This window comes from Phacochoerus africanus, chromosome 15 (genome assembly GCF_016906955.1).
Source record: "Phacochoerus africanus isolate WHEZ1 chromosome 15, ROS_Pafr_v1, whole genome shotgun sequence".
NCBI classification, from domain to species: Eukaryota; Metazoa; Chordata; class Mammalia; order Artiodactyla; family Suidae; genus Phacochoerus; species Phacochoerus africanus.
In genome coordinates, this window is record NC_062558.1 from 89115 (window position 1) to 101488 (window position 12374).

General features: G+C 53.0%; 1 protein-coding gene across 1 annotated transcript; it reads right to left on the reverse strand.

Annotated features, from left to right (window-relative positions):
• Positions 1–591: 591 nt before the first annotated feature.
• Positions 592–9380, reverse strand: CDK20 (cyclin dependent kinase 20). The gene is made up of 8 exons (XM_047761131.1): positions 8994–9380; positions 8526–8639; positions 5153–5341; positions 4811–4932; positions 4552–4614; positions 3722–3845; positions 3192–3347; positions 592–1828 (listed from the first exon to the last, which is right to left on the reverse strand). The coding sequence occupies exons 1-8, from the start codon at positions 9066–9068 to the stop codon at positions 1631–1633; spliced, it is 1041 nt and encodes a 346-aa protein (XP_047617087.1). The 5' UTR covers positions 9069–9380; the 3' UTR covers positions 592–1630.
• Between the last annotated feature and the right edge of the window lie 2994 nt (positions 9381–12374).

Consider the following 12374-nt stretch of genomic DNA (forward strand, 5'->3'; position numbering starts at 1 on the left):
AGTTAGTTCTCTCGGTGAACTCTGTGCTCAGAGGAGTTTATCCACATGGGAACAAAATGAATGTTTTAAAATAAAAGATTGCTAAGTTTCTCCTTTTATGTATCTGTGAGCTGATTCCACACTTCTTATTTATTACAGCCCTGAGTCTTGGGATATGATACGCTAAGTCCTTTCATCTTTCTCCTTTTCTTCTGCTTCTGCCTCCCCTCTTAACCCTTTCATTTCCACATATATTTCAGAATTGGCTTACCAAATTATTAAATAAGAAAAACAAGGAGTTCCCGTCGTGGCGCAGTGGTTAACGAATCCGACTAGGAACGATGAGGTTGCGGGTTCGGTCCCTGCCCTTGCTCAGTGGGTTAACGATCCGGCGTTGCCGTGAGCTGTGGTGTAGGTTGCAGACGCGGCTCGGATCCTGCGTTGCTGTGGCTCTGGCGTAGGCTGGTGGCTACAGCTCCGATTCGACCCCTAGCCTGGGAACCTCCATATGCCGCGGGAGCGGCCCAAGAAATAGCAACAACAACAACAACAATAACAACAACAACAACAACAAAAAGACAAAAAAAAAAGAAAAAGAAAAACAAGAGCCAGTTCGGATTGTATTGGATTTACTGAATTAACAAATGATTTTCAGGAACGTCTGTCCTATTTGCCTGGTGTCTGAGTAAGGAGGTGGCCCGTGTGGTCCTGGCTCATGCTTATCCTGAGGGTGATGTAACCAGATTAAGATGTGGAGGGTCACGGAGTTCACCTCGTGGCTCAGTGGTTATTAACAAACCCAACTAGGATCCATGAGGATGTGGGTTCAATCCCTGACCTTGCTTGGAGGATTGGGGATTCGATGTTGCCATGAGCTGTGGTGTAGGTTGCAGATGAGGCTCAGATCTGGTGTTGCTATGGCTGTGGTGTAGCTGTAGCTCTGATTTGACCCCTCGCCTGGGAACTTTCATATGCCAAAGGTTTGGCCCTGAAAAAGAAAAAAAAAATGTGGAGGGTCACTTACTGGGTCCCCAATTTGAGCCATCCCTGGCCTTGACTTCTGTCATCTCACCTCCAAGTGGGAGCTCCAAGACATGAAGCACCTAGAAAGTCCCCAAGACTAAGGTGGCCATGAATGGGGCTACTTTCCAAGTGACCAGAGACAAGCAAGGGCCAGGAGACCATGCTACCTCAGGCACGTCCCTCAACAGGAGCAGAAGAGGGGTACACATCAGGTAGGACTATTTGGGTTTTATCCTAAATCTCAAAACTGAACTAGCGCTTAACGTCTCTGAGAACAAAATCAAACCACCCTTCCCTTCCCACTTGGGTTTCTGACATCTCACACTCAGTGCTCCCCCAGATGGCTCTACCGAGGCCGTCCCTGACCAAGAAGGTGGCAGCTAGAGAAGCAGCACGGTGGCAGACACAGCAGCAGCACTCACTGCCTCCTTGGATGGACCTGTCAGCAGCACACAGATGGGAGCTGACAGCGCAGGCCGCAGGTGCCCTCTGCTGGGGCTGGATGTCCTCATCACCCAGCTGAGAGCAGGACCAGGTACAGCCTGTGGCTGAATCAGGCCAGAGTTGGGGAACAAGAGGCCTGGGTGGTTCTGGTGGGGAGCACGCTGGCGGGGCCTGGCCCAGCATCTCAGCCCTCCAGGATGAAGGGCCGAATCAGCTCCGGGTTCAACAGCGACTCCTCCAGAGGCTGGTCCACGTGGAAGTCATGGACGTGGGGAGGCCCTGGGTGGGCCTTGGGGGTAGGTCCCCCTGGGCGGTGGGGAATCGGCAGCTCCGAGGGGTGGGCCGGCAGGGGAGCTGTGAAGAAGTACTGGTGCAGGAGGGCCTGAAGGCAGCAAGCAAGGGACAGCAAAAGGAAACCAGTCACCTCCCCATCCCAGCTTCAGCTCACTTCCCTTTGAGGGGGAGATGTGAACATGGCCCTGAAGAGGCTTTCCTCCCTCTGCTCATCAGTGCAGCTGACTCCAAGCCTCTGAGTGCTTGCTGCCCGAGCACTGCTCCAGGGACCCAGGATGCAGCAGCAAACAGAGCAAAGAGGAGTAGGGTAATAAATCATGTAAAGTAGTAGGAGAAAGAGCACACTGGATGATGAGTGCTGTGGGGGGAGGACAGTGAGGAGGAAAGAGGAACAGCGGAGAGGCTGCAGACCTGAAGAGGGGCAGGGGAAGCCCCCGGGAGGTGGCGCTTGAGAAGAGACCTGAAGGGTGAATGAGTGAGGCCCAGGGACATGGAGGGGCCCCAGAGCAAGTGGAATGGAAGCTGGCAGGGTCACCAAGGGGATGGCCCCTAGTGTGTGATGCCTGAGGGCCACTAGGACCTGAGTTTCTCCTCTGAGAGGGAGCCACAGGAGGGCCCTGCAGGGGAGGGTGTGACAGCCTCCCTGGACAAGATCCCCCTCTCGGCCAGGGGAATGGGCAGGAGGGGAAGCTTACAATGGGGTGGGGGCGGGGGGGTGACTTAGACTGGGGACAGCAGCAGGGAGCTGAGAAGGGCTCGGTTGGCCTCAGTACACTCTGAAGGCACTGCTGACATGGGAACTTACCAGGGTATGAGTGCCAAGGGCAAGAAGGGGAGGACAGGTACACCTGACAGAGGCTCTGATGCCATCCCTGCCATCAGCGGGTGGCCCTGCCCTCCTCCCCTGCCTTCCAGCCACAATCCACCTCTCCTGGGTTCTCCTCTCCAGGCCTCTGCTCATTATTTCTCTTGGGGAAACAGCTCCCTGTGCTTAAACCGATCCTTCTCCAGGAAGCCTTACGTGACCCCAAAGTCAGTCCCAACATCACTCCTCAGGGCTGTCACAGACTGGCTGCCCTGCCTCACCACAGGCTGGACACCCCACAGGCATGAGCTGCGTCTGTCTGTTCACTCTGCACCAGGGCCCAGGACAATGCCTGGCGTGTGCCAGATGCTGAGTAAATACTTATTGAAGGAATAAAGGCACGAAGAGGTGAGTCACCAATAACCTGGAGATGCGCTCTTCTGCAATGTGGGCACGCCCTTCTAATGGGCTACCCCTGGCCACCACAGCCCCTCTGGGGTCTGCTCAGGAGAGGCTCAGCTGCTCCACACCCTCCTGCCCTGGCTCCAGGGGTTCTGTCCGAGCCCATCACAGGTTCTGGGGGACCTCAACCTGCTGGGTCACATGAGCACGAACGAGGAGGCTCAGGGCACTAGGTGTCGCCTACCTGGGAGGCTGCAATGCGCTGGAGTGGAGGGTAGAGGAGGAACCGCCCCAGCAGGTCCAAGGCCTGGGGAGAGGCATCGGGCAGCACCTCCTCCAAGGGCACGGGTGCCTGCTCCTTGAAGGAGATCTTGTTGTAGTCAGGCAGCTCTGTGATCTCCTGGAGGAGAAGCAGGCCCATTAGGGCTGGCACTCGCCCTGCCAAGCCCCTGCTTGTACCAGGTCACTCTGTCATCACGCACTCAATCAGTCCTTCAGTCCTTCCTCCACTTCTCGGGAGCCCACTCTGCGCCCAGCTGGGTAAGAGCTGCGTGAGTGCCAGGGACAGGTCGGAACAGACAGGGGATGGGACACGGACCAGCTCTCCTGCCTCCAGCAGGGCAGGAGGAGCCCCTGAGCTGAGCCAGGACAGAGAATGGTAGGTCAGGGACTTGTGGGGCCACCGGAGAGAAGGTGTGGGCCAGGGGACTCACTAGCTCTTGGGGGGACAGAGGACACCTGTCCCACCCCTCCCCTCCACAGGGCCCTACAAACCGGCCAGACTTGAGGGCTGGGGGTGCCCAAGATGCGAAGCACACAGCAAAGCTGTTCGATGTCATTCTCCCCTGGGAAAAGGGGGGACCCGTTCAACAGCTCCCCCAGGATGCATCCCACGGCCCTGCACATACAGAACACAAACATCTCAGAGATCTCAGCACAGCCACCGATCTCCCCGCACCAGCACTCACACCTGACACCAGGGTCAAAACACCCACAGAGTAGCCTAGAGGCTTCAGAGTGAAGAGTACAGACCCCCAAACCGGGAAAGACCTCAAGTCTAGAACGCAGAACTTATGCCCCTTCCTCTGCAGCTCTCAGGCCTCAACCCCTCAGCAGTTCTAAGACCTCTCAGAGCCTCCCATTCTGGACACACACCCCATCCTCCCATCCTGGGGAAGACCTCCAAAACGGCCCCCAAGTCTCACAGTTTCAGGCAGAAACAGACCATCCTACCCTAGAGAACTGTTCGGGCCTTCCCATCCAGGGCCCCAGGCTCTGGGACACTGTGTCTCAGGGTGTCACTCCCTGCAAACAGACGTTCCATGGCCGGACCACCTCCCCAACCTCCACCCAGAGACCTCCTCCTGGGACAGCCACTCCCATCCCACCTGACCCCCACCCAGCTCAAAACTCTCATGGAAAAGAACAGTGACCACAACTCCTCAGAGACACTCTCACCAAGGGAGACACCCCAGGGCACCCCTGCATGTTTAAGCTCACAGCAGGAAATCAGCCCCTAATAGCCTGGAGACCTCAATGCCCAGCGGGAACAGAACACTCGAGCACCCACACCCCACCCCCTGCCCAGTCCACAGGAGGCTCACCACAGGTCGACACCCTGATTGTACTGGCGGGCACCATACAGGAGCTCAGGGGCTCGGTACCACCTGTGAGAGGATAGCAGGTGGTCAGAGCCAGGTCACCGGTCTGTCAGGAAGCTGCCTGCCCCAGAAGGTCACCCTGACCCCCACACCAGCTCCAGGAGCACTGTTTGAACAGAAGGTCCAGAAGCATCTCTACCCCAGTGGGAGGGTTGGGGCCTGGCCATTGCCCAGGTCCTGCCTGGGAACTGGTCCTCCCTACCTGGTGGCCACCTGGTGCGTGTAGAGGCGGCTGCCATCTGGGGAAAAGACCCGGGCCAGGCCAAAGTCCGCTATCTTGAGCTGGCCCGAGGCGCTGATTAGCAAGTTGGCTGGTTTCAGGTCCTGAGGGCACAAAAAGAGGCATTGGTTCCTTGTGAGCCCCCATGGGACCTCGGGATAAGAGAGCTGGGCAGGCGGAGCACCCGGGTCAGCCCAGGACCGCACCTCCTGCAGGGCTATACCCCTGGCCACCCACACATGGGCCTGCCCCCTCTGTCCCCTCTCCAAGCATGCCCTACATCATGGTCCCCCAGGTCCCACCCCAGCCCAGGCTGGAACTGACCCGGTGCACAATGTTGTTGGCATGGCAGAAGGCGACGCCTTTGAGCAGCATCTGCAAATAGCTCTTGACCTGTGCCTGGGCCAGTGGCCTCTGGGCGTGGCGCAGCACCTCCGCCAGATCTGACAGCATGTACTCAAAGGCCAGCACAAAGCCTGCACCGTGCGGGAACACAGCCTTCAATTGCACAACCTGTGGGGGAGGGGGGAGAGGCATCCCATCAGCCCCCAGACTCACGTGGCTCACACCCTCTGTGGGACCCTCAGCTCTTGCCCCAACAGAAGACCAGGCAGAAAAGGGGACAGGAGATCTGAGCTTAGCATCAGGGAGCTGGGTGCTCTCATGTGCTCCCCTCTCCCAACAGAAGGCAAGACCCTACTCTAATGCTCCAGTAAAGGCGCAGGAGAAAGGAGGTCTAAGAAAATCCACTTAGGGCAGTGTCTGGTCCCCCACCCAGCCTACGAACTGGAAAATCACCTGGAAACACACACACACACACAGGTCTCCTCCTGTTTCTTCTACAGCCATTAACTCCCAGAACCAAGAGAAGGCACTGGTGATCACATCTCCCAGCGCTGGGACAGCAGGAGATATGTCACATATACTTCCTGAGGGCCCACAGGTCACAAGGGCCAGGCTGCACAGCAGTGAGCAGGAGCAAGAGCTAGGGGGTCCTGATGGGCTTTAAGGAGCTCAGGGGGACAAATGACTGACAGGCGTAAGAACAAATCTATGGGGTATCCTGCTGAAGGTTCTGATGAAGACAGAAGAGATGGGCTGGGCTCACTTATGCAGGGATCTGGGAAGGAGTTCTGGGCAGGGCGACAGAGAGCACAAGGCTCCAAGGCGAGAACAGGAAGGAGGCTGCTCTGTACTCCTGGAGCCTAGATGTACTTGTCAGGCAAGAGAAACTTAAGTGTTGAATGAATAGAAAAAGAGACTGGAGGAGTTTCCGCTCTGGCATAAGGGAAAGGAATCCGACTAGGAACCATGAGGTTGCGGGTTCGATCCCTGGCCTTGCTTAGTGGGTTAAGGATCCGGTGTTGCCATGAGCTCTGGTGTAGGTCACAGAAGTGGCTTGGATCTGGCATTGGTGTGGCTGTGGTGTAGACTGGCAGCTGTAGCTCTGATTAGACCCTTAGCCTGGGAACCTCCATATGCTGTGGGTGTGGCCCTAAAAAGCAGAAGAAAAAAAAAAAAAAAAAGTGAAGGGCCATATTACTGCTTTTCTGATTTTGAGAGTAGGAGACAATCATTTTAACAGATTGAAACAACACACAACATTCAGATAATGCACAAACTGATAAAAAAAAAATCACAAAAGAAAAATCCTATCACCTACTGTCAACCTCACAAGTATATTCCACCAGACTTTGCAACAGACATGGCACATACAGATATGTATGCACAGATGTATACAAAATACTTCTGCACAAAACCAGGATGACACATGCAGTTGTATAATATGGTTTTGGCACTGATGTAGCACGAACATCTCCAGAGGATAAGCAACAAGCCAGAGTATCACCCACTGTTGGGTGGGTGGACCTGCCCTTGGGATTTCCCCAGGAAATTACACACATTCTCTACTCAGGACACAGTCAAGAGAGAAGTGCACAGAGAAAATGAAGCTGGCGGGTGCAGTGTCTCTCCTCCTGTACCCACAGCCCCTCCAGGGCCCATCACAGCACAAATGAGGCCAGGAGGGTCCTGCACCTCTGTCCACCTCCTTACTACTTTCACTTCAGTTCTCAAGAGCCAGGTCAGGGTCAGTGTTTGTCACCAGTGCCCAGCAGAGGGTAGAGCCTATGGGGACCCCAAGGTTAAAATGTACTGATTCCCCAATCAGAGGAGAAAACTCAGAAGGACAATGTGGGGTTCCCATCATGGGTCAGCAGAAAGGAATCTGACTAGGAACCATGAGGTTGCAGGTTTGATCCCTGGCCTCACTCAGTGGGATAAGGATCCAGTGTTGCTGTGAGCTGTGGTGTAGCTCACAGAAGAGGCTTGGATCTGGCATTGCTGTGGCTGTGGTGTAGGCTGGCAGCTGTAGCTCTGATTAGACCCTTAGCCTGGGAACCTCCATATGCTGCGGGTGCAGCCCCTAAAAAGCAGAAGAAAAAAAAAAAAGAGAGAGAGAGAGAGGGGCCATATTACTGCTTTTCTGATTTTGAGAGTAGGAGACAATCACTTTACAGATTGAGACAAACACATAACATTCAGATAATACACAAACTCATAAGCAAAAAAAAAAATCGCAAAAGAAAAATACTATCACCTACTGTCAACCTCACAAGTATATTCCACCAGACTTTGCAACAGACATGGCACATACAGACATATATGCACAGGTGTATACAAAATACTTTCGCACAAACTAGGATGACACATGCAGTTGTATAATATGGTTTTGGCACTGATGTAGCACGAACATCTCCAGAGGATAAGAAGCAAGCCAGAGTATCACCCACTGTTGGGTGGGTGGACCTGCCCCTGGCATTCCCCAGGAAATTACACACATTCTCTACTCAGGACATGGTCAAGAGAGAAGTGCACAGAGAGAATGAGGCTGGGCGGGTGCGGTCTCTCCTCCTGTACCCACAGCCCCTCCAGGGCCCATCACAGCACAAAGGAGGCCAGGAGGGTCTCGCAGCCTCTGTCCTGTCTCGAGAGCCAGGTCAGGGTCAGGGTCAGTGTTCGTCACCAGTGCCCAGCAGAGGGCAGAGCCTATGGGGGCCCCAAGGTTAACATGTACTGATTCCCAATCAGAGGAGAAAACTCAGAAGGACAATGTGGAGTTCCCACCATGGCTCAGTGGAAACGAATCTGACTAGGATCCATGAGGTTGCAGGTTAGATCCCTGGCCTCACTCAGTGGGTTAAGGATCCGGTGTTGCTGTGAGCTGTGGTGTAGGTCACAGACAGGGCTCAGGTCCCACGTTGCTGTGGCTGTGGTAGGCCGGCAGCTACAGACAGCTCTGATTAGACCCCTAGCCTGGGAACCGCCATATGCTGTGGGCGTGGCCCTAAAAAGACAAAAAAAAAAAAGAATGACAATGTACACAAAGCAGTTAATCCAGCCTGCAGAACACAATGGGAGCTCAATGGGTGGCAATTATCCTTATCATTAGAATTCATTAGAAGTTTTGAGCAAAAAGGGATGTTAGTGAATAAATGAATAAGTACACAAAGAAATAAGTGGGTGAACAGAGAGGGAGTGAGTGAGGAATGAAATAACTGGGGGGGGGGAATAAGGGTGAACACGTGGACAGGAAAGGGAGTAGTGAGGGGGGAGGAAGCAAACGACAGCAAGTCCCCAGGGTGGAAGTGAGTGGATAAGGGCAGGAAGCCCAGCACAGGGCACCAGCCCTACTCACATACTGACTGTCCTCAATCTCCTGCAGGGCCTTGATCTCCCGCAGGGCCTGGTTGGGGATGCCATCCTCCAGCCGCCGTAGGGCCACCTTCTTGAGGGCCACGATCTCTCCAGTCTGTTTGGGACAGGACGCAGACACTGCTACCCCATCCCGGGCTGGGAAAAGGAATGGGATGCCAGGCTTGAGGCCCTCGTGAGAGTGGAACGCGCCCCCTACCCCATTCTGGAGGGATATCAGGGCCAGGAGTCGCAGCGCTGGGAAAACAGCTCAGAGATAACCACACCAGCTCACAGGGACCACTCGCCATCTAAAAGCACCGCTGACAGCTGGCCGCACCCCACCCCGCCAAGGGGGCAAGAGATAGGCGGACGCCACAAAAAGCTGAGGGGAGGCAGGAGCAATGGCCCATGCGTGCGTGGGAACATAGGGTAGATCTCAAAGGAACCGAAGGAAGGACTGGGTGCTCACCTCCACATGCTTGGCCTTGAAGACGATGCCATGAGCGCCCTCGCCTATGCGGCCCAAGATGCAGTACTGCTCCATGGCCCTCCGCCTGGCACTACTACGCTCCAAAGTCACACCCTCTCCCGAGCACAAGCAACCGGACCCTTCCGCGTAAGCCTACCCCGCCCTCTGCGCCCAGAGGCGGCTGCCTAGCAACGGCGCGGGCGCGCGCTCTGGGACCGGGAGGCCAGCGCAGTCAGGGAAGGCGGCCCTGGGCTCGTCTGCGCCTTCCCCTAGGCGCTCGCCATCACGGCTCAGGGCGCTTCACTCAAGGGGAGTCACGCGAGTGCAGACAGGGCCAACCGCAGCAACGGTCGCCGTCACCCCTCCTGAACCGTGCGCTGGCATCACGTGACGAGGGACGCCAGAGCACGCACGGGGCGGGGCCATGCAGCCCCGGGGCAAGGCGGGGCAGCAGGTGGGGCGGGGCTGCGCAGGCGGGAGGGTGGAGCTGCTCAGCGGGCGGGGCGGGGAGCTGGCGGGGGGCTGAAGGTAACCGGGAGGGGCTGAAGGTGACGGGGGCGGGGCTGAAGGCGACGGGGTAGGGGGATGGGGGGGTGCCCGGCGGGGGGAGTGGGGTGCCCGGGGGGGGGGGGAGTGGGGGCCTGGCGGGGCCTGCCCCTCCCCCTCCACGGGTGGGCTTAGAGGTGCCAGCCGCCACCTCTGAGAACATAGAGGTCTCATTTCCCACCTATGAGGCACAGAGCCGATGGTGACTGAAGGGAGATGTCTCGGGTCTGTGTCCTGGCAGGAGGATCAACTGGCAACTTGTGGAGACAGATCTTTAAAAATGCAAATTCTGACCCAGGAAGTCCATGTCTGAGGGCTTCTCCTGAGGGAACTTTTGGAGGAATTTGCAGCTGAGTGATTTTTAAGAAGTATGTACCAAGGATGTTGGCAAAATATACAAGTAGCTTTTAAACTTCTGAGAAAGTGCTCAGTCTCATACACAGTAAGGTAGATGCAAAATAATCTACAATTTTCCACCTATCATTGGTTCAATATCTAACAATGCATTGGCCATGCTGTGGAAATATATATATAGGAGCGTTCGTATATTGCTGGTGGGAGTGTGATTTGGCAATGCTGATTAAATTATAAATGCATACCCCCTTAGACCAAGCAAGGTCACTTTGAGAAATTCCCCCACCTAACACATTGCACATGTATTAAATGACATAGCAGGAGTTCCCGTCGTGGCACAGTGGTTAAACAATCGGACTAGGAACCATGAGGTTGTGGGTTCGATCCCTGGTCTTGCTCAGTGGGTCGAGGATCCAGCGTTGTCAGTGAGCTGTGGTGTAAGATGCAGACTCGGCTTGGATCCCAAGTTGCTGAGCCTCTGGCGTAGGCTGGTGGCTACAGTTCCGACTTGACCCCTAGCCTGGGAACCTCCATATGCTGTGGGAGCGACCCCAGAAAAAGAAAAAAAAAAAAAAAGACATGACAAAGTTATTCATTGAATCATAGTTTAAATAGCAGCAGATTGGAAGCACCATAGATGTCCATCCATAAGAGACTGTCTAAATTTTGACACACCATCAAATAGAAAACCATACTACCTCAAAAGTGAACGGGCATTTTTTTTTAAAGGGCTGCAGCCACGTCATATGGAAGTTCCCTATGCCACAGTCACAGCAACGCTGGACCCTTGACCCACTGAACCAGGCCAGGGATCAAACCTGAGTCCTCATGGATACTAGTCGGGTTTGTTACTGCTGAGCAAGAACAGGAACTCCCCAAGGATGCTTTTTAATGTATAGGAATAGAAAGATGGCTAGGATATATTATTAAGTTTAAAAAGGTAAGATGAGGAGTTCTTTTGTGACACAGCGTGTTAGGATCAGGCGTTGTCACTGCAGTGGATTAGGTTGTTGCTGTGGCGTGGATTTGATCCCTGGCCAGGGAAGCTCCATATGCTGTACGCACAGCCAAAAAAAAAAGGCAAGATGAAAAGTAGAGCATAGAGTGCCACTAGCTGTGTAAAAGGAAAATAATATAAATAATACTTGTTTATGTACCACAATATGTCTGGAAAAAATACTCGAGATTTCATGATTGTGGTTACCTGGTGGAGGGGCTAGAAGGATTGGGGACAGAATAGGAGGACAACTTTTCACTGGACCTCTTTGTAGTCTTTGAAATGTGAACTGTAAAATTTATTAATTCTTCTTTTATTTATTTTTTTTTGGTTTTTGGGGCCTCAGCTGCAGCACATGGAAGTTCCCAGGCTAGGGGTCAAATTAGAGATGCAGATGCTGGCCACAGCCACAACAACAAGGGACTCAAGCCACATCTGTGACCTATACTGAAGCTCATGGCAATGCTGGATCCTGGACCCACTGAGCAAGGCCAGGGATTGAACCTGCATCCTCATGGATACTAATCAGATTTGTTTCTGCTGCTCCACAATGAGAAATTTACAAAAGAATTAACAGCAGGGTCTTGAAGAGATATTTGCAGATCCATATTCATAATTGCACTGTTCACAATAGGCAGAATAAGGAAACAATGCAAGTGTCCATAGACAGATAAATGACTAAAAAAATGCAGTATATCCATGCAGTGGAATATTACTCATTATGCTTGGTGGGTTGTTTTGGTCTTTGTTTGTTTGTTTGTTTGTTTGTTTCTATTTAGGCAAAAGACCTGTGGCATATGGAAGTTCCCAGACCAGGCGTTGAATCAGAGCTGCACTGCTGACCTATGCCACAGCTCCCAGCAATGCTGGATACTAACCCACTGATTAAGGCCAGGGATCAAACCTGAGTTCTCGTGGATACTTGTCAGGTTTGTTACCACTGAGCCACAAAGGGAGCTCCCTATTCATTCTTAAAAAGGAAGAAAAATCTGACACATGCTACAGAATAAATGAGCCTTTAGGATATTATGCTAACTGAAACAAGCCAGTCACAAAAAAAAACAAAAACCAAAAAAATACCACAAAATAGTGTGTGATTTCACTTATATGAGGTGTGTAGAGAAGTCAAATTCATATTGAGAGAAGTTAACTGATGGTTGCTGGGGCTAAGGAGAGGAGGAAATGGGGTGCCATTTAATGGGTATAGGGTTTCAGTTTTACAAAATGAAAAGTTCTGGATATTGGTTGCACAATACTATAAATACACTTCACACTACTGAACTGAATACTTGGAAATGGTTCAGATGGTAAATTTAATATGTGTTCTTTCCCACAATTAAACTTTAAAGAAAGAAACAGAATCTGAAGGGCTGGTAGGACAATAACAGTATATCTAATATTTGGAGAAGAGGACGAGATCAGGGCTGACAAAAAGCCGAAATCTTCACAAATTTGAGGAAAGGCAAAATCTGCAGATTCAAGAA